The sequence below is a fragment of the Cryptomeria japonica genome, chromosome 3 (genome assembly GCF_030272615.1).
Source record: "Cryptomeria japonica chromosome 3, Sugi_1.0, whole genome shotgun sequence".
Lineage (NCBI taxonomy): Eukaryota > Viridiplantae > Streptophyta > Pinopsida > Cupressales > Cupressaceae > Cryptomeria > Cryptomeria japonica.
Genome location: NC_081407.1, coordinates 279,179,400 through 279,203,207, shown reverse-complemented (window position 1 = coordinate 279,203,207; position 23,808 = coordinate 279,179,400). Strand labels below are relative to the sequence as shown.

The window sequence follows — 23,808 nt, the reverse complement described above, 5'->3', positions numbered from 1 at the left end:
CTCTTAAGCAATTGGGATATTTTGAAAAAGTTGTGAATGCTACAAACAAAATTACCATCAAGGCATATGATGACAAAGAGTGCTCATCCAAGGGCACAGTGACCTTACCTCTCAGAGTGGGGCCAATTACAGAGGATGTGGTTTGTCAAGTCCTTGATCTAGAGCTCACATACACCATATTGCTAGGATAACCATGGATTCATGAAATGAGAGTCGTCCCTTCAACATATCATCAATGTATCAAGTTTCCACACAATAGAGTTGAAGTGACCGTCAAAGGCGATCCAAATCCATTCATATATTGCAATAAACTATGACATAGATCAAAAATAACAATCCCAGTCAATAGAGAAGCAACTCCATCTTCAGCATATGTTGATCCAGAATCCTTGAAAGCTTCTACATCAAAATAAACACAGATCAAAGAAAACTTCAAGGTTAAAGACATGGGATGTGGTCAGGATATATTTCATGTTGATCAACTCCCACTATCTCCTAAGGTATTCAGTCAACAAGAACAACCTACAAACAATTTACATTATCAAGGAATTGGGTATGAACTACCTAGTGTTGTGGCTACTAATTTTGGCTACAAATCTCCTCTATTGGTCCAAGAAACTCTTGTTATCAATAGTCCTAAGAGTGGTTCCAACAAAGAATATATTAAGTGTATCACTATCCCTCTTGAGAACTCACATAGCTTTACCATTTCATCTGCTCATTCAATTTCTATTCTGCTCGGAGACTTGGATCAATAAGAATTAGAAAAGCTCTTACTCATTGGGGATGAAAAATCAAGCTTTGAAAAGAAAAAACTAAAAGTCAAAACTAAAGAAAAGTCCTTTAGTCCAAATCAAAATCAAAAGCTATTGGACTCTATAAAAATCAAGGTCAAGGATAAAAAACCTATGAAAGAAAAAGAGGAAGCGATGATCTTCCCTAATATCAAAATAACTGGGGGCAAAATTTCTACAATTTTAAGTCAAAAAATATACTCGTTGATCCTAAGTCTCCATCATGCCATCCCACTTTCACTTATTTTTCGCAATCATAAGCCTTCATTCCTCATCCACTTGTTTTGTACATCCTTTCCATTTCGGTGATACATCATGGACCTTTAATGGAAATTCCTCGAAGGACTTTGTTATCAGGGATGCCCAAACTTCTTTAGGTGACACGCATACGAGCTTGTGTATTCCACATGCTAGTAATTCTCTCTCATTTCCTTTATCAAGGAAGATAGTCACTCACACTACACATCATTTAGTCAAGGAATGTTGTAGCTATAATTACAAAGTAAAGCCTCACACATTTGAGGTGGGTGATTTAGTTCTAAAAAAAAATCCTAAAAATCAGAAAGATGGGGAGAAGAAGGGAAAGTTTGAACCAAATTGGCTAGGTCCTTATATCATTACAACAATCTTTGGATCAAGTGTATATCAACTTTTGACACCAGAGGGAGAACCTTTGGAAGATCCTATCAATAGCATGCACCTTCACAGGTTTTACACATAGCTCTTCCGAATATCCTAATTCAAAAATATCAAAAATATAAAAAATACAAAAAACTTTTTTAAAAAATATAAAAAATATAAAAAAAATAAAAAAAAATCATAAAAATAAAAAATCGCTATTTGGTGAAAACTTGGCAAATAGGCGCCTTGTGACACACACACAAAAAATTGAATAAAATTAAAAAAATTAAAGAGAAATAAAATCGTCCAACATTGAAAACCAATTCGGCGACGCCCTAAGAAAGTACCACGGTGAAAACTAGGTTACTGGCGCCATGTGTAGAGACATTGCTCCTCCCTCCTTCAGGATTCAATCTCATCCTTTCACTTTGCACACACTCACAACCTATCCATCAATAATAACCTTACCCATTCCCATCATGGCTTGTTATTTATCTACCTAAGATTGGTTAACCATTCATAATAATCCTTTCTTTTCACCCCTTTCCATCCATAATAAATCAGCTCCTATCTGTGGCTAAGGAAAATCCTAAGTCTAGTGATGGGTGTGGAACTAAGAGAATCACATGTTTCAAGGAGTACAGTTTCTTCCATTTTTCTTCAGTCTATCCACGTACAATCCACAATAAAGCAACACTTGCATCACAGATCCACAATAAAGTATGAGTTTCAAATGAGACACAACAATAATAGACTTTCAACAAATCAAGTATTTCAATAGACTCAAACAACATTATGGTTCAATGCTATCTATGTTTTTGTGAATGAAAATATTGTGACCATAATCAAATAGACTTATACAAGTGACAAGAGATACTAAAGTTCAAGACTATAGTCGATGTTGGTGTCAAGTCTTGGTTTTCTTTTGATCTTATCTTTTTGGTAACATGTCTTTTAGCTTTATTGGGATGTCTTTGACTAGAGATTTTATCTCCAGGATGTCTTTGACTAGAAAGGTGAGGATGGGATATGTTCACCTTTTGGTTTTCTATTTGTAGATTGTCTCTTTGTAATGCTATGACTTGTCCAAGCATATGAGAGCATTGTGAGTCTAGTGTGAACTGGGGCATTCCTTGTTTGCGACTGTCTAATCTCAATGCAAATAGGTACAATTACTTTTTGGGTCGAACCTATACCTCGATTTCCATAATCTATTTGCCATAATAAAGCTCAATGATGATAACATCACAAGAATCTCTTTCACTTCCATATCTTCTACCTTCCATTCCCCCTTTCTTGATTGACCTCCATCATCCTTCGTGAGTCCGTGTAGCCTGCTATCACATGAATGAGTATAATGACCTCTCATCATATTCATCTGCATTTCATACATTTACATTTGCATTTTCTTAACATAAAAAACATAAAAGAACAAAAATATATTGCATTATATCATATACACACAACAACAATAGACTTTCAGCAAATCAAATATTTCAATAGACTCAAACAACATTATGGTTCAATGCTATCTATGTTTTTGTGAATGAAAATATTGTGACCATAATCAAATAGACTTATACAAGTGACAAGAGATACAAAACTTCAAGACTACAGTCGATGTTGGTGTCAAGTCTTGGTTTTCTTTTGATCTTATATTTTTGGTAACATGTCTTTTAGCTTTATTGGGATGTCTTTGACTAGAGATTTTATCTCCAGGATGTCTTTGACTAGAAAGGCGAGGATGGGATATGTTCACCTTTTGGTTTTGTATTTGTAGATTGTCTCTTAGTAATGCTATGACTTGTCCATGCATATGAGAGCATTGTGAGTCTAGTGTGAACTAGGGCATTCCTTGTTTGTGACTATCTAATCTCCATGCAGATAGGTACAATGACTTTCTAGGTCGAACCTATACCTCGATTTCCATAGCCTATTTGCCATAATAAAGCTCAATGATGATAATATCACAAGAATCTCTTTCACTTCCATATCTTCTACCTTCGATTCCCCCTTTCTTGATTGACCTCCATCATCCTTTGTGAGTCCATGTAGCCTGCTATCACATGAATGAGTATAATGACCTCTCATCATATTCATCTGCATTTCATACATTTACATTTGCGTTTGCATAACATAAAAAACATAAAAGAACAAAAATATATTGCATTATATCATATACATGTTCACATCCATATCATAAGCATCATATAGAAACATGCATCACATAGAAGCAACATCACATAGGTACACATGCATATAGTTGCCGCAAGGATGAATCATCTCATATATACATATCAAAATTATAAGTGTCATGATACAATGATGTCAAAATATATATGGCTACAAAATCACCCAAAGGTGTCTACATCATCAAACAAAAATGGTACAAAACTGATACATAGGGAGCCCTCTAAGGCTATGATGAACTCCCTCCCTCGAAGCAAGTTCGCCTTGATGGAGTTTGAACCATGGAAGTCCCCACCCCAGGATCATCTCTCCTACCCCCTCTATCTAGTGGTGGTGGAGGACCCATGACCCCACCACTAGACGTCTATCTCCTGTCTCTCCCTCCAGTGGTTGTCGTAGTCTGCTATGGTCTTTGGAAGCTTCTAGCTCGCTGATTTGGTGGCAAAAATCCATAATACAGGTCTCTCCAGTAGGCTATCTCCTCCCCTGCCCATAGAACATAGGCGTATTTGGCCCCTGTGTCCTTTGTTGCTTGCCTGCCTAGCCTCAGTGCTGTCTCAACCTCCTTGTAGCGCTGAATAGCTTGATCTCTTTCTCACTCAATGTCCCTCAATTGTCTCCTAAGCCTAGCCCCATCCCTTTCTAGATCCTGAATCTTGTCTGCCTGTTCTTGGAAGATCTCTCTCAAGGATAGTAGCTCATCCTCCTCATCTCCTAACTCCTCACCCTGTTCTTATCCTTGTCCCTATCCGAGAACCTGTGCTGCTGGCACCTGTAAAGGCAGTCCACCTCTATCTCTGACTACATGAGCATGTCTCTCCTCTCCTCCATATGTCCTCTGAGCTACCCTCCTATCTACTACTCCACCTCGCCTTCGTCGTCTGCCTTTGCCTCCACCATCCCCACTATCATCCCCACCATCACCCTCTATCGACTCTCCTAGATCTGTCAACCATGGAAATGAATGATATGCCCAATATGCATTGTACTCTCTATCCATCCCTATGTCCTCCACATCTACCCAAATATCCCAAGTCATGGGAACCATCTCCAGAATCTGTGCCACTACCTGATCATAAGATAGTAACGGACCTAAATGAGCCTGATCTTTCACTGTCCACACATACATCCCTGAGCCACATGGCATCTGCTGTATCCTGCCAATCATCTTGCATACTCTATCTATCAACTGCTGCTCAATAACATATGGTGTCTACCCAATCAGATACCTACTCCTAAACGCATATGGCAGCTCCAGTGCGTCATCCTACCACTCCGCACAATATAGGTAAGGCCTCCATACCACACTATCTACCTCATCGATCACTCAACGTCAGTACTCTAGCCTCCCAATATTTGGCTAAAAAGTAATCATATCATACAAATGCACATAATTGCGCCCATGTCCCCTACCTCTAAAGTGTATCGGTCATGTAACTGAAAGATGCTCATATGCCCATACCTGCAATAATGTCACTTCACACCCCAATCCAGTTGATCCATGATACACAAACTGATTCAACTCATAATACAAGTGTGCCAACAGACACGACCCCCTTGCAAACCTAGTGTACTCAGTCACCAATGTCTCCAGAGTCCTCCCCCATCGCACAACCATCCCTCGTGTCACCCTGTCTGGACAGAGGAATCCACTTATAAGTCCTACCAGCACTATCAGCAACACCAATCCTATAGCTGTCATTATGTACTAGGCCACATTTCCTGCCCCCATCATTGTTCACTTCTCTCTACTCTCTCTGCACTCTGATCTCTTAGGTGTGTGGATGACAATGAGGATGTTTTCCCTCGTAGTCTATATTAAAGACTACCCTAGCCCTAGTCTCCCACATTAGTCTTCTTTATCCCGTGACTTTGTCACTATCATATCTTGTCAGTATTTTCTAACTTTCTTTCTTATCGATAGATTGTCTATGATATTTTAAGACAAAATTCATCCAATCTCTCGATGGGGCATATCATTCCCATCTTGGGGCAACTCTGTACCAATTCATCTTATCTTCTTTGAAAGAACACGACAAGCTGCATTGTCTAAAAGGGGGACAAAATGTAGACACCTAAAATTATCGTGTTTAATTAAATAAATATTTGAATTTATTTAATTATTTAAGCCTAATTCTTCTATTAATTAAATAAATCTTTATTTATTTAATTAATTCATTTTTTCTCTTCTAAGTCTTTCCTCGTTTAAATAAATACTTTATTTATTTAAATTGTCTTTTTCCTAAATTAAATAAATACTTTATTTATTTAATTAATTCATTAGCCTTTTCTACCCATGACACATGGCATTCATCTCTTAATTCCTACACTACCTACCATCTCATTATTTTATTATTTCCTCTACCTACCCTCTAATCCTAGCGGACCATCTATCTTTTACACCTCTTAATCTCAATCCCTACATTTCCTAAAGTGTGTTCTATATAAGAGGATGCTTCTTTCATTATCAATTCTCCTAAGCTTCTACACATTCTAATCTCCTCAGAACTCCTATGCATTCTAATCCCCCAAGCATTCTAGCATTAGAACTTTCATATGCGATCAAGCCTACTTGCAACCAAATTTACATTCTTTGTTGAGCTCTTGTGCACACATTAAATATGATAGAAAATATATCAAGAAAGATCAATGGAGATAGGAAGAATGGAGATTGAAATCCTAGTGGACATATGATGGTATAATCTTTGTGATTTTGTTGATTTGCATTGTCTTAGGTAGTCTTCATATGTTATGGTGGATCTTTGTTGTTGTTAGGCTAGGGTCTATTGGTTGAATTCATTTAGTGTTTCAATATTGTTGTTTTCATCATTCAGTTTTCACCATAAACAAATACAAAATCATCTTCTCAATTCCCATTCTTTGATTCTTCATCTATCAAACCTTCAACAGTAGCATAATAACATTTCTTTTGATATTTGTACTTGTGGTTAGGCTTGTAGGACTTACCATACTTATCATCCTTCTCATATCTAGCATGCTTATCAAATTTATCATGCCTATCATATCTTGACATTATTTTAGGACACCTAGAAGGAAAATTTCCTATCTTATTACAAGAGAAATATTTCAAAGATAACTTCTTGTCATACTTATCGGCTCCCTTAGGCAATCTCTGAGCAATAACTGCTTTAAGCTCATCCAACTCTTTTTATTTCTCTTCCATCTCTCTCATTTCTCTTTCATATTTGGAAACCCTAGATGAACTTTCTCCTAGTTACAAAGGCTTTAAATGCAGTCTCATACTTACCATGAGATGCTCCAAATTTACTAAACTTAAATGCAAGAAGCTTACCAACCAACATATCTCTTGCCATGATAGTCACAGTCTGGATCTCATTAATAAGAACAACTTTAAATTTATAAATAGGAGTCAAAGATCTCACCACCTTAGCAACAATCTCATCTTCTTCAAGAGTTTCATTGATACATCTAATGTTCATGACAAGTTTATTCACTTTATCCATAGAGGATGATATGTTGTCATCTTCTCTCATCTTCAACATTTCATACTTTCCTTTCAAACTCTATAATTTAGCAACTTTGACATGTTTATCTCCTTCTTACAAGGTCTCTAACTTTTCCCAGATCTCATGTGTAGTGTACAAACCCATCACATTAGTCATCTCTAAATTGGTCAAGGCACTCAAAAATGCTTCCTTAGCTCTTATGTTATGTTCTACATCCTTGATCTCAACTGCAGTAACTAGACCATTTAGAGGAACATTATAGGTATTCTTTATAATCTTCCAATAATCATCTCCAAGATACTTCAAATGACACTCCATCTAGTCCTTCCATACAATGTAGTTGCTTCCATCAAATCTCTCTCTCTTTCTTAAAAACATAGGTTGTCATCCCAGGTCTCCTCAAGTGGTCAAACTTATTCCAGAGGATCTATCTCTGATACCAATTGTTGACAAAAAAAATGAAAGAAAACTGAGAGGGGTGGTGAATTAGTTTTGACCAGTTTAAACAATTTAAGCACAATTTTAAATCTGATCAACTGCAATAACAACAAAGATAAACACAATAACAACAACACACACAACACCAATATTTTGATGTGGAAAACCCAGTTAAGGGAAAAATCATGGTGGGAACCTACCCACAATAAGATGATACTCTGTAGTAGTATGTGAAAATATTATAATGGAGAATGCACATGCATTCAGGAACACTGCCTAGAGCTCACTGCTCAAAATAAGAAGATACCCCTAAAGGCTACAACCCTAGGGAAGGCTCATTTTGTTACAAAGATTCAATCTCCAATCCAGATTACATGAACTGAAAGGATAGCATCTTCTAATGCTTGATGACAGTTCTGGTCAAGGATATTTTTCTATCCCACAACAATCTCTTCTCTACACTTCACATCGAAAGATGATTTCACTTGTTCACACATACACCACTCTTAGATAACGCAGACAGATACGCCATTTTCCAAATTACATGAATATAACACCCATTTATATAGATCATTAACCTTGACTACAAGGTTGACTCAACCCTTAGCATCTAATTATAAAATTACATCACAAAATACATAGATTGACCATCAGACCAATATAATGTCATTTCTGATAGAGCATGGACCCAAATCAAATCCTCGAACACACAACCCCACCAAAAATCTTGCCAAGATTAAATACAACACGCTAAACCACCAAAATGTTGCATAACATGAACAACATCATCAGACCCATAAGATCTTCAATAATATACACAAGGATAAATGAATAACAACAAAACAAATAGGACATGACTAGGAAACACCAACAAGCATATTAAAACCAACCGTAATAGCTGCACCGACACCACTTAATCAAATCTTCATTAATCAACATGCTGATACTCAAGAATACTCAAACAACAACAACGGGGACTAGAAACATAACTTGTGGAGCACCAAATCATGAACCATCTGAATTGAAGATACACATGAACATTCCAAACACTCCCAAATCCACAACTCAAGATATAAACATTTTGGAGCACAATGGATCAAATACCAAAACACTACAACATGAAACACTAAAAAACCAATCTTCATAATGAAATCCATAACTCAATCAAATCACCACATATCATCATGAAATTAATATTAATGAAGTGTCTCTAGCATATTAAACAAATAAACCAACTAGATCAACTCACTGCAATCACCATAACACCGAAACAACTCTCTATAATACAGGAACACAGAAATATGTTGACATCAATGACAACAACATATCCTAGTAACAACAATATTGAACACTTTTAACTATGAAATAGCATCACCAAATGCCTGAGTATAGTTTTGGTTAAGTACATAACACATATTCTTATACTGCTCTACAACTTTGCTCTATTTTGATTATTTACATTATAGTGGAGCTCTGATCTTCATCATTCTCATGAGAATCTGCACAAAATGGCTCATACACACTTCACGCATATCCGTCAATTTCAAAAAATGATCGTATAAAGTTGTCTTATATATCCACATCATTGATTTAGATCATCACCATGTCGGCTTCAAGAACACGACACAAAATATGAACATGCTCACAAGTCGGATAAATTCCATCTCCAATGCATATGCAGACCAGAACAAAATTTTTACACACTTCCCACATGACAACTCATCAACCTCGAACACATAATCAATTACCAAAATCGATCCACAAGATCCACAAAATGAATTGTCACACGTTACAACTAATATGCACTGTTCCTACCAAAAACATGATTATCAGATCTTATAACTCGCACAAAAATCATCATGAGAAGGCCACAATCATGGAATAAGACATATTACATATCTACAAACTTTCCCCGAAATCCGCAAATCATAATATGCAACCTAAATAATCCACTGACCACCAAATTGTTCACTTTGTCAAGCACTGTGTTCCACTTTCCAGACTTAAGAAAATTGGACTTTAGACTTCTAGTAGGCTGAATCCATATAGTCTGGATAAAATCTCTAAGTTGGGTTGCCATCAATGACAACATCTCAACATACTTTCAGTGTCTCTTCTCAACACACACATTATGGTGAGACCCATAAAATATCAAACATGCTAACAATATCACAACACCTAAAGAACACAAATATGTATCTAGAGCTCTGAACCAATATATCCATTATACCGAAACTATATCCGATGAAGATTACATTAATATTCAACACCAATGATTGAATTAGAACCCAAGTACTTCCAGAAAAACAAACATAGTAACTGCACCAAAATATCATCAAGATAACTCTGCACCATAGACATTCTAGACCAAAAGTAGAACAATAAGTTTCACATCAATGACAACTACATCAACACATCAACTCATATTTCCAACAAAAATAAATTGCCATGATCCAATTTGTCAAAACTATATATAATATAATAATAATTTAGTATTAGATTAATATGACTACATCTTAATCATACATATGTAAACAACTGATCTGTTCCATTCTAACTAAAATTCAAAGTAAATTATTAGAAAAAAAAATTGAATGTGTTGTTGAATGAGAATCTCCATAAATACTTCAATTGTAGTTATATTGGGGAGTTTCAATTTAAATAGAAAACTAACTTTGGGAGCTAGAAACAACGAATGACTAGTGGAAATAGAGAGTTGAGACTAAATTGTAGGCATTAATTACATTTTGGAAGGAGAATCTTCTAGAAAATCTTAAGTTATAACTTAGTGGGGAAAACCAATTTCAGCCTCCATACCCTTTCACATTTGGAAAAAAAATTGCATGATTGGAGGCTTAGAAAAGAAGGCCAAGAATCTTCCTTACCTGCAGGCATAAGGATATGGATATGATAAGGTAGGTGGGAGGCGTTAGTAGGGAAGAGGAAGAAGGATTACTAGAAAAGAACTCGGGGATGATGCCTTGAGGACCCTTAATCCTGTAAGTTTTGAAAAAGTCAACAATACAAGTTCCAGGTATGAAGTAGAAAGTAGATGGTCGAATTAGAATAGGATATTTAAACTTCATAAATATTATATAAAACATATGGTAATGAATCGGTCCATGTGTATTATCAATCTGTTTAAAGTGAATAGTTTGGGGCTTGATCGATTAGATAGTGAAGTGTAATATTGCCATTTACCATTAAAAGACTAGGCTTTCTTCATAGTTAACCAATCTATATTGACAAGAATTCATTTAGAGATCTTAAGATCATTTATTCTTGATTCAATTGTGTAGAGGAGGGGATTTGCTACCCTCAAAGTGATAAACCTAAATGAGCAAACCTATGTTCACAACATCACTAAATTAGCGCTCTTGTGAGACAGGAAGATACAATAATAGTAAAAGAAAGCTACACTAATATGGAAATAAAAGAAGTCTATGCACTATTGGAAATTAATTTGATTGTAAAGAAGTAAATGCTCAACAATATATATTGTTTACCAATAGTTTGTTCTGGTTTCAGGCTCGGGATGTCAGCACGCTACGTGGAAGTTTGCACACCGTGTTGTGTTTGTATGAATAGAGAAATAGAAATTGTTGAGGAGTGTTCTAAATCTGTTTTGCAGTCTTCAAAACTATTTTTCACCTAAACAAATTAAGATAGGGAATATTATTGGGGTTTTCCTTAGTCAAACTCTCGCTTTGGTGTTTCCACCTCCATGAACAACCAGATAGATAGATTCAAATAAAATATAAATAACAATGCAATAGAAACAAATTCCTCTAATAATAAAAGTAGGAAGTTAGATACCCCAACTTGGTGGGGTCATCAATTTTTGTTCATTGCTCAAAATCAAAAGCTATTTACATTGTTGGAAGGACCTCAAAGAGCTCTAATTTTAGCCTTTTAGATCCGATGCCTTTACCTATTCAATTCAAAGGATCAATGGCATTTTTAACCACAAATTCTTTTTTTAAGGCTCCTAAAAATATAAATAACTAAAATACCAAAAAAATGGTTTTTTGTTTTTTTATTCCATCTTTTCTTGTTCTCTCACTCCTAGCCTACTCTTGATCACCCTTGGACTATTTTGGATCACCCCTAGACTATTGTAGATCAACCTCAATCTAATCTGGATCAAGTGGTCACTTGATATCACAATAGTTCTCTTGTAGGGAGTTAACAAAGATTTTGATGTTGATATTTTAAAATAAAGATAAAATTTATTATTATATTGACCTAGGAAGGAGAAATGGGATAAAAATTATCCTTCAAAACCACCATAGGGCTCATTTTGGAGAAAGTATTCTTTAGACATCTCAAAGATAAATAGATGAAACAAGATACCTAAATGGAGGGAAATTTCAATGTTATCAAGTATAGCATTAACATCACATTGTTCTAAGGACATGATAGGGTAGAAAGGAAATTTCTTTTAGGCAGTTATATCTAAGGTAGTTTATGAGAAAGAAATGATAGTTAAAAATACATTTCTAAAAGTCCTTAAGGGTATAGTATTTGACAAAAAAACAATCTTAACTCCACTTAGGATGGTAGTAAGACCCACACAAATATCCAACAAAAAAACTAATCAAAATTTCTTGAAATTTGAGAAATGTATCGATGTACTTTTTTCTCTTCAATTTGATATCTTTATAAAAATTTAACCTTTCATAAATTCAATCATAATTGTAATTCATTCTCTACTTAATTCAAATCTTATAACTCTCACAATAACTTTTCTACAGATCCATCACATGGTAAATTCTCTAGAGTCGATTGGATCATAACCCTTAATGAAATATAGGAAAGCAATCAAAATATCTTTGTAAAAAATATACTATATCATGTTTTTCTCTTTATCCTCCTCATAAGAGGAAGGGTCAATTTGTATACTCTCATCCCCTATAATATTCTCCCAAATTATTTATTTATATTGACACATAAAGGGCTATAACATCTCTAGATAATACAGTTGAATATTAGATTAAATAAGATATTGTAAGCCACATAAAAGAGGCCAAGTAAGGGTTCATTTTCAAGGAATATTAATTAATTATAATTTGTAGTACAATATTATAGGAAAATGATTATGACACAAACTAAATCAAGGCTAAGAATAAAAGATTATCTTATGGAGTTCCTTGATATATCATTTTGAAGGGGCATTGATACAAATAAAAGTCTAGTTAAGAAAAAAGGACATAAACATAAGATTAGAAAAGAATAACATTATTAATGTGGTCAATAACTTTAAGAGGTAAGGTTTCCATTTCCCTCCAATTTCTTAAACCATTCGTTATGACTCCTAATTTGTTCAATAAATTAGTTGTCCTCTTTCATTCATGATAAACATGATCCATACACATTGGTGATGAAGACAAGATTGTTGTCATTGTATTAGGGTGGAGGAAGCCCCTTGAGGCAATTGTCCTTAATAATTAGAAGAGATTTCTCTTGTAGCGTAGCCTTAATGTTCTAGTAGATTATCATATTTCTCAAATATTTTTTTTCTAAAATTTACAAAATCGTTAAACATATCATGTTTTTAATTTACTTTACCTATTAAATTCTTCTTAATATTTAAGTTACCAAATGTTTAAGAATATATTGTTAATAGAAGGATCAATGAATGAGTAAAGATTAAACAAATTACACTCGATATTAGATTCAGATTTTATAAATATATAGAGAAGAAAACAAAGCCACAGAACTCGCCATATCTTAACTAATAAATCTTTAAACAATCTCAATTTGGTAGGGTTGATATCCAGTTTAGCACAATGGTCAGGTGAGAATCTTATCTCTTCGTGAGTATTTTAGCCAACGATTTGCTAATGTGATGCAGAGATCGCCGCGCACGCTTTGATGGTAACATAAGGTGTTCGGAAAACATAGGGTTTCGCCACTGCATTTTTAATAAGCATCTCATGTGCAATAATTTTACCTGATGGTAATGTAAATAACTTGAGTCATACGCTGGCGTGCAGAAAGCCTATAAATATGAAATACCATTCTGGAGGTTCTCAAAGCTGGTTGCTTTATCTGTGGATGTTTGGGAGATAGTAATGGCGTCTCGTACGAAGGTAAAATGCTATGTTTTGGTTGGCCTTATATTTGTATGGACCCTGATGGACGGCGCGGTGGCAGAAGTGAAAGATCACAATGGTGGGCACGATGACCATTGGGGAGGTTGGGGAGGTGGTGCACCTGGCTCATGGGGACGTGGTGGTGGAGGAGGTTGGGGAGGTTGGGCTCCTGGTCCATGGGGACGTGGTGGTGGTGGAGGTGGACCTGGCGGTTGGGGTAGTGCTCCTCATCATGGTCCATGGCGAGGTGGGCTTGTTGGTTGGGGTCGTGATCCTCATCATGGCCCATGGCATGGTGGTCATGGTGGTAGAGGTGGACATGGTGGCCGAGGTGGTGCTCTAGGTCCATCGCAAGGCAGTCCTGGTGGCCGAGGTGGTGCTCCAGGCCCATGGCAAGGTGGTCCTGGTGGTCGAGGTGGTGCTCCAAGCCCATGGAAAGGTGGTCCTAGTGGCCGAGGAGGTGGGAGTGGTGGTTGGGTTGGTGCTCCTCACTATGACCATGCTAAGGGATTATAGTTTTGTCTAGATCAACAATAGAAATACTATAGTTATGCAATGACTTATGTTATAAAGTTGGTTTCAGTCACAGATTGCTCAGTTGATCCCTAGTTCATTTATTAAAATGTATTTGTTCCAGAAATGAAATAAGAGATTCTAGTTTCATCTAGATCCACAAGAGAAGTGGTGTAGATATGCTATAAATTCTATCATAAAGCTGGTCGATCATAGATTGCTCAATTGGTGTCTACTTATTATAATGCACTTGCTCCAAAAATGCTTAATATGAATGGTAGAAGAATTGTAAGTAATATTGTAATGTTCTTGTATATTTAATAAAGGTAATAGGTTTGAGAAGATATAATAATAATTTGGGTTTCTTTTTAATGTTTTAGGTTTTTATTTTGATACCAAAGCATTTCATCATCAAGTTATAAATTTATTTTTAACAAATTAGAAAAAAATATGTTGCAATATGTTAGATATTCTCCTTTTACATTTTCTATAAATGAATGTGAATGTTTTTGACAATTATGTAAATTTTTGTATCAGTATTTGTATGTTTGTAATTTTTCCTCAATTTAAATCAATAGAAGATTTAGTAATAAGAAATGAAATAGCTGGAAAAGAGAACAACAGATAAGGGAGACAAGATAGAAAGTATGATGAAAATGAAAATGAAAATAAAAAGTAATAGTATAAAAATATTTGAAACTATGTAGTAAACAAATAAAATAAAAAATGTAATAAGATGTGGATAAACCTAACATAGAGATAAAGAATCACATTATCATTCGAATAATTTAAGAAAAGAAAAAAACTCGTAACAATGTCGATCTTGTTAAATAACTAATGAAGGAGGAGGAGTTCTTTGAGGTTTTGTATTTTGTCCTCTTGATTTCACATTACCTTTTCTAAAGTAAGAGTTGGTCTTGTTTTCCTATATTTTTTATGGTGTCTTATAGTTTATCATACCTAGAACCCTTTGTTCTTCTTTAAATAACATCAATTTTATGTTACTCTATCATTGTTGCAAGAGTTAAAGGTTCATAGACATGTAAGAACGACACCCCCAGTTAAGAGATAAAAGATATCATAACCCTACTAAGTAAAATCTCTAGACTTCCTAAGGTAGGAAAATTTGAGTCATAGATGTATGGAGTGATGAAGCTTATCTATGTTAAAGGTCACCCCATACATTAGTTGCAAGCAATTAGCAATGAGTAACAATGATAAATAACCCAATTCATTCCAAGAGGGAATTTGTAAATGACATCCTATGTCATGTATTGTTGTGTTGTTAAAGTACAAAATAATGCTTTAAACAAGGTTGGAGTTTTGGGCAATAACTTAGGTCAAAAGGTGGTCTATCAACACTATCCTTGGTTGGAGTTGATAGAATCTTTCAAATATTACCGAAGAGTGAATGATGCATTCAGTATGAGATTGGTCAAATTGATGGAAGGGGATAAAGCTAAAAGAATCTTAGTTGATGCACAACATGCCATTAACCCTCATGGGAGTTGCTTCATACAATTCTCAAAATTCTCTTATATCCGAATTGAAGGATATTCAAGTTGCCTATACATGCTTTCGAGGTACCTAAAAAATAAGGCCATGTTGCTCAAATTTTCATGGAAATCTCTGGAATTATATCAAATGTTTTAAAGTTCATTAAAATGAAAAAATAATTGTCTTGGGCTTTTGAAGTTCTTTAAAAAAACATAACAACTTCAGTCAAAGCTATCCTTTGATCAAAGGCACTATTTTGTTCGAAGGTGATGTAAGTATCACCTTCAAATAAAGGTTGACCTTTGAATGGAGGTAGGACCTTTGATTGGAGATGATTGCAAGAACTTCATTTAAAGGAAAATTATTGAACGAAGGTGTTTGCAAAAAAAATTCTCACCCAGAGTTTTTATGTAATAAATAAGCCTTATCATTTACCTATAAAGTAAATCTTATTGGTAATTTAATATGGGTTAGAAATTTGCCTAGCATACTTTTTTTGATCTACTAATCTAGGATATTTAGCCTATCCTAGACTAGGTGAGGCCATAATTGAGGGACCTTATCCTTTGTATGAACACATAACTATCAACACTTGTGAGCATGGTAGCCCAATAGGGCCAAAGAGCCCATGAATAGACTAACCCAACAAGCATATGGAACATAGGCATGAACACAGGTACTAAGTCACTTATCATGAATGACATCAACATCAATGTTGACATTCATACATGCAAGAATATTGGATCAAAAATGGCCCAATGGAAGTTTGGACCATGATGGCCACAATAACAACACCACTACTTAACCATCAAATGTGGGATAAATCCCACTTTGTGTATTATCGTATTGTAAGGATTCTTATTCATTTTTCTCTAAGATAGTACTTTATCAAACTCATTTTCAAAGCAAACTTTGTAATGATATTATACACTTTTCTCAAAAAAATAATGTAAGAGAGATATTCATTTGTTAATGTAAATTTTTTTCTATTATTTGGTTAATTATTTTTAGAGTTTTATTTTAATTTTCATAAACACATTTGTTGTGCTTATATTGTAATTTACTTAGTTTGTAACTAAGCATTGTTTATTAATATTTTGAAATGTTATATGTTTAATAATTGGTCTAAGTCATGGATAAATAAGTATGGTTTGTGTTTGATGAATATAAATGCATTTAAGGGCTTTAACTTTGGAAAATATAACTTAGTAAATAAAACCTTTTAAAACCTATAGGCCAAAATTGAAATTACTTAAATGAATTTATTATTGACTCTATTCCACTAGAATTGAAACCAATCTATACTTTAATAATCACACACCTCACATATTTAAGTAATAAATCATTTGGAAAGTAATTTAACATGTTTATTTATTCATATTTCATGTAATGGCAAAAAAAAATAAAAAAAATGGTTCTATCTACAAAATAAAAAACGGATGAGAAATAACATTTTAATTGAACAGAAACATGGATATTAGCACATATACATTCCCAACACCTGTCATGTTAAAATATAATTATTTCACCATCTATTATGGTTTATAGCCCTCAATGTTTTAAGAAATATGGATTCCTTGTGTAAATAATAATGGTACGAATCATATATAATAATAATAAGAATACATAATATATTCTTCTTTGGAAGCTATAATGCGATTCTAAGAGTAAGTAATTTAATTTATTTTTGTTGATTATAGTTTAAATAATAGTGATTTCTCTATAATGTAGTATTTTTATTGTAATATGTTATATTTAATTTTTATTTAAAATAAAAATATGATAGATTTATGTGTATAGATAATATTTTTTTCAAATTTATTTTATTTATTACTTATTTTTATGTTTATAACTTTTATTTTGTAATTGAGACCAACAAAGTAAATGATTATACTATTACACATAGATTACCATTGATTTAATTAATAAATCAAATCAAAATTTTGTGAATCCAATATATGTAAAATAGATTTAGTTATGACAAGGTTATTGAATGTGCCTATAACAATTAATCTAATATAACATTGCAAGATGCAATAATTAATTCATTTTATTAACTTTTTGTAACTTAAACGAAAACAAGAATTAACTTTTACATTTTTTGGTTATATAAAAAGTAGAGTACACATTTGAGAGAAATGTATTTTTATGGATTATTGTTTAATATATAGTTATATCTCTATAATGTATATTTCTATTATAATATATTACATTGAATTTTTATTTATTTTATCTCCTACTCTTTCTATGTTCAGGTTAATTTTATTTTGTAATTGAGACCAACAAGATAAAAGATTATACTACTAGTTCACATAGATTGCCATTGATTGAATTGATAAATGAAATCAAAATTTAATGAATCTAATAGATGTAAAATAGATTTAGTTGTGACAAAGTTATTAAATGTGCATTTAGCAATCAATCTACCATTACATAGCATGATTCAATATCTAATTCATTTTATTTATTTTTTGTAACATCAACAATTAAAATAATTCAACTTTTCAATGTTTTGGTTTAATAAAAAATAGAGTACACATTTGAAAAAAATGTATTTAAGAAAACTAAGAATATATATATACACACATACACATACACATACACATACACATACACATACACATACATACATATATATACATATACACACACACACACACACATATATATATATATATATATATATATGTATATGTATATATGTATATATGTATATATATACATATATATATACATACATATATATATATATACAAACACACACACATATATAAATAAATAAGATTTTAATAAGTATAAAAAAGTTTTTACCTCAAAATTGAGACTGGAGAATAAAAAAGTTAAAATCAAAATATTGTTTCCTCAAAAAATAAAATGCAATACTATATCTAACTAGTTACTTTCAAAACATGAAAAGTTATTTCTTACTAAATTAATTTATAATGTAGTACCTCGAACCTAATTGCCTTTCTACATCATTCCGAAATGGAGAACATTATGATCATATATTGAAAAGTATAAATCATACAAAACTTTACTAAGCTTCCTCATCTTCTCACTTTCCCTTAGACACTAAATTGGACTTTTTATGTAATATTTGTTGATATGATTAATTAATTGCACCTTATTATACTAAATTTACGTAGGTATTTTATTTAAGTAGGATAACTGAGTACACGTTATTTATTTTTGCGTGGGATTCAATTTTTTTATCGTCTTAAAATTGAAAAATTAGTTAGAGTAGTCTTTTAATTTTTTTGCCTCTTCATTATCCTCATTCAATTTGAAATCTCGAGACTATATATTGATGTTCTTTCTTTCCATTCAATGAATAATTATGATATTAGTCTCATGTATTCAATATTTAAATATTCATTTTATAGTTAGGTATTAGACATTTGGTCTTGGCTTCAATTTCTAGTCTCAAATTTTAACACGTTACCAATTCTATAGTGCCCTAAAGTTAACCTATTTCTAGTTTTTTAAGAATCATTATAACAAATTCTAGAGGGTTTATCTTTTTTATTTTATGACATGTAATTTTTAGATCTATATGGAAAAAATTTGAGCTCACCATAACATTGTAAAATAGATTAACAAAACTAGCTAGTAACTTAGTTAACTAGTTGTACTCATTCTTCTGTCGAAGTCCCAAATGATTTTCAGAATATCAAAATTTGCTGAGGGAATAATTGATGGAAACAAGCTTCTTAAGGATGTTGATACCATATGGATCTCCTTGTGGGGACCACCAGAAAGATTTTTCTTTAAATATAAATCCCCGATTGGGCTAATGTACAGAGAACAAGAGTTAGTAAACAAAGCTTCTGAGAATTTACATAGGTTCAACGATGTAGAGACACTCTTAACTTTGTCTGGTATTCTCCCCCTTTTTAATTAAATGAGAAATCTTGTGAAAGTATCTCAAGAAAGAACTCTGTATATTCAAGAATATGGCTTACTGCTCGAGCGCTCTTGCACCGAAGATGATCGGGACTAAGTGATCTGCCGAAGCTGTGGGATGTAATAAAAAATGCATCGGTAGGGGAGCGTTCCGCCTCAGAGGGAAGTGTCTGCGCGAGCAGATGTGGACGAAGCAGAAGCGAGAATGTCAGCTTGAGTAATGCAAACATTGGTGAGAATCCAATGCCCCGAAAACCTAAGGATTCCTCTACAAGGTTCGTCCACGGAGGGTGAGTCAGGGCCTAAGATCAGGCCGAAAGGCGTAGTTGATGGACAACAGGTTAATATTCCTGTACTACCCTTTGTTGGTCCCGAGGGACGGAGTAGGCTAAGTTAGCCATCTTTCTGGTTTGCGGTTCAAGGTCAGAAGGTGACCCCAAAAAAGCGGGGTCAGAACGGGGTAGAGAAAATACCTCGAGCCGATGTCCAATGAATTCCAGTGTGTTTCCACGCTGGGTAACCCACGTCATACTCCCAGGAAAAGCTCGAACGACCTTCAACAAACGGGTACCTGTACCTGAAACCGACACAGGTAGGTAGGTAGAGAATACCTAGGGGCATGAGATAACTCTCTCTAGAAGGTTAATAATGACCCTTGATAATATGTATCTATCAGAAGAGCCTTTTATAACGAAAGAATTTGGTAGTTGGCATCAGATGACAGATCTAGAAAATCCTAATAATGTTTTAGAGATAATTAGAACTAGCAAAGAGTTATGTGTCCGTGTATGTGTAGATGAGATACCAATGCACTAGTATGCCATGTCTGCTAGTGGTTACAGATGCTCAAGTAGAATGAGAGATGTACCTTTTACCAGGGAAGATTTTAACAATATTAACAATTTTATAAAAGTTGCTTTAAAGAAAATTTCGAGAGAGGTTTCAGATGATATTTTAAGTCAAATCCATCAAGATGAACTATTATAATCCATGTCTATTGTGTATCCTAATTATTGGCTCAGTTGTAATCGAAAGGATTATTTTAACAAGTTAAAGTGTTTGAATGATCATTTTTGTAAGAAATCCATACACAATGTCGATGGAAAAGAAATAGAACTAGAAGTAATTTTAGATAAATATAAGCTTTCACAACAATCATCTGAATATTCAACAACAATGAAGGAGTAAGTTAAGACATTGGAAAGTCCCCACCTACCAATATCAATAACAACAGCTTGATAAAAAATAACTCAAAGCACATTATTGACTGATGCACTATCAGAATTCATCAAACTTGTTGATTTATGTCAAACCAAGATATTGGGATTTGTTGAGGATGAGAGAATTTTTTAGTGCATTGGGTCACTTGAGATCAAAGACAATAAGAAAACTAGACAAGAATTTGGAAAATTGTTTGAGGGTGTATATAAGTAATTATGATGTTGAGAGTTTTCCTTGTGAAAGGGAACTAACAATCTAGAATTCTATTTGTGAGAGGAGAGGGTTGTGCAACACTTCAAAGGATAGTAGTGTTTATGGTGCAGAAATTGACGGTGGCATAATGAATGATAGTGTTGAGCTTATTTTAAGAAGAGGTATACAAACCCAACAACATGAATCACAGGTTATAGAATAAACTCCAGAACAGGAGGAGTCAGATTCCAATTGGCATTTTGAATTGGATGGTACTAATAATTGAAAAAATAATATTTTCTAGGTATTTATACTTTTAACTTTAATTCATATTGAATCCCATGGGCTATTCCAAAATGCAAATTGTAATAGTCTAACTGATGATATTTTATACGTTTTACTATATAATTGATTGTTGACATGCAATTGCAATTTTCAAATTTTGCATGATTCATTGTATAATTTAAAATGTAAACGTTGTCTTCAAATTTCATTTATTAAACAAATTTTTTTAGTTTGTATGTTGCCTTCAAATTAACCATGGTTTTAATTTTTCATAATTTTATCACATCACACAAGGTTTATACATCATAACTTTATAATTATGAAAGACCTTTTGGTAAATTTAGTATATTTTTTTCTAAAAATAGGTGTGTGTAGTGTGAGTATTCACTGTTGGCATTTCCATGATGTTTTGATTATCATTGATGGACACACACTTTCTTGATGTATGAGTTATGCTCAACCGGTAATTGTTCCAACCGGTATTGTGTATTATTGAATGTATAGTCTTTAGACTATATGTATTTTGTAGAAGATGGTTTACTGGTCACAGATTGAATGAAGATCCCAAGCAGTATGAAGACACCAAGCGGTATGAAGGACCCAAGCAATAGGTAACTTTTGATTGGAACACTACAATATTCCAGTCTTCATTTTTGACAATCGGTAATTGATATATTGTATTAACCAGTATATATTTGTGGAGTTACCAACCGATATTACTGTAATGTGTGATGAGTTATCATCCACCGACACTTTGACGGTGTGTTTGTGTCGTGTTACCAAATGTTTCTAGATGCACTGTACCTAGGAACTTGTAATCTAATTCTATTGGACTGACATGAAATTAGATTCCTTTATGAGGACATCATGTCTAAGGTTTGCATGTGTGAGATATATAATAGAAAAGGTTATGTGCGATATTTGAAGAGAAGATAAGGTTTGTGTGAAAAGATAGTGTGGAGATATTGAAGACTAAAGTAATGCTGAAATACATTAACAAAGAGCTGCCAAGGATCTAATTAAAGCATATTGTGCTAGCATCTAGATCATTCACTTGTTGATTACTAATATCTTCGACAACTCTGAAACCCTTAACTGAGTAGGCCCAACAAAGCCTTTGTAAATCCTCTAACAAGGTGGTTCACAACTATGGATCTGAAATCCTTTAACAAGGTAGTCTTTAACATGAATTATCTCCTTAAAAAGATCTATATTCCTAACAGGATCTGTTTTGGTGAAGAACATTGTATGACCTTAACCGGTTTGGTTACTATTCTACAGATAGTTACTTGTGAGTTTTTGCTCAGCGTGTTTTTTCCCATTTGGGTTTTCACATCAAATATCTTGTGTTATGGTGATTGTGCTTTTGTGGGTGAATGCTTTGTTTTCTATTTGGTTTGCACTTATCTTAACTGGTTTATTAGTGAATCCATTGCACTAGTTATCTGCTAAACTATTTAAAAGATTGATTACAATATTTATTGGTATACTAATTCACCCCCCCAACTCTTAGTATTCATCATTCACATCCATTGTTAGATCATCAATTATCAATAATGAAGGTTCAATTCAGGGCCTAAGGTCTGATAGAATAGATTTTGTACAAAGCATAGCTAGAAAGTGTCACCTTTCTATTGTATTGCGAGTACCATAGCGATGAATTATAATTGGTTGAGCCGCTAACGTTTTCAACACTAGTTTGGTTTATATTTAATGTAGTATATTTTTTCTCTATGTGTTTAAACTTTAATGTTACATATCTTTTATTTTTCTCCATGGGGCCACGTGAAGACTGCTTCCTTAGTTACTTTATTCTTTCCCCTCGATCCCATGGCATCTTTTAGACCATGTGGAATACTATGTGTGGGCGAGGGGAGTATTTTTCACATAATATAATTCAATTACAAAGTATTTCCCCTACCCCTTGCAGTTTATTTCACCATTTAGATATCCCTAGGGGTGTACACATCATGTATATCTGCATCATAGAATAATATTTTTTAAAATTATCCAATTACTATATTTTTATTGCATCACACAAGGTTGTTATATGGAAACTTTATAATTATGAAAGCTCATTTGGTAAATGTAGTATATTTGTTTCAAGAAAGAGGTGTGAGTATTCACGACCACTGTCAGATCATCAAATATCAATGATGAAGGTTCAATTTTGGGCCTAATCTCTGAAAGAATAAATTTTGTACAAAGCATGATCAAAACTGAGACAAATGTCATCTTTCTATTGTATCAAGAGTTCCTTAGTGATGAATTATAATTTGTTGAGCCATGACAATTTGACGTATTTTCTCATGTGGGACCAACCTTTACGTCCAATTTTGGGCCTAAGTTCCAACAAAAAAAAATTCGTACAAAGTGTAACCAGAATTGAGACATGTGTGAAGGTGGATCCCAACTTGGAGAAAATATTTTTAAAGTTCATTTAAAATATTTTTTTTAAATTTTTATTTCCATCTAATCACATTGCTTTAGTCTATTGCATATTCATATGATGGGTCATAATAACAATACACGATCATGCAAAATCATGTTGATAAAGATGAATGACCCAAG

General features: G+C 33.5%; 1 protein-coding gene across 1 annotated transcript; it reads left to right on the top strand.

Annotated features, from left to right (window-relative positions):
• Positions 1-4,850: 4,850 nt before the first annotated feature.
• LOC131054406 (glycine-rich cell wall structural protein-like) lies at positions 4,851-14,142 on the top strand. The gene is made up of 3 exons (XM_057988920.2): positions 4,851-4,893; positions 13,386-13,408; positions 13,528-14,142. The coding sequence occupies exons 1-3, from the start codon at positions 4,851-4,853 to the stop codon at positions 14,140-14,142; spliced, it is 681 nt and encodes a 226-aa protein (XP_057844903.2).
• Positions 14,143-23,808: the final 9,666 nt, after the last annotated feature.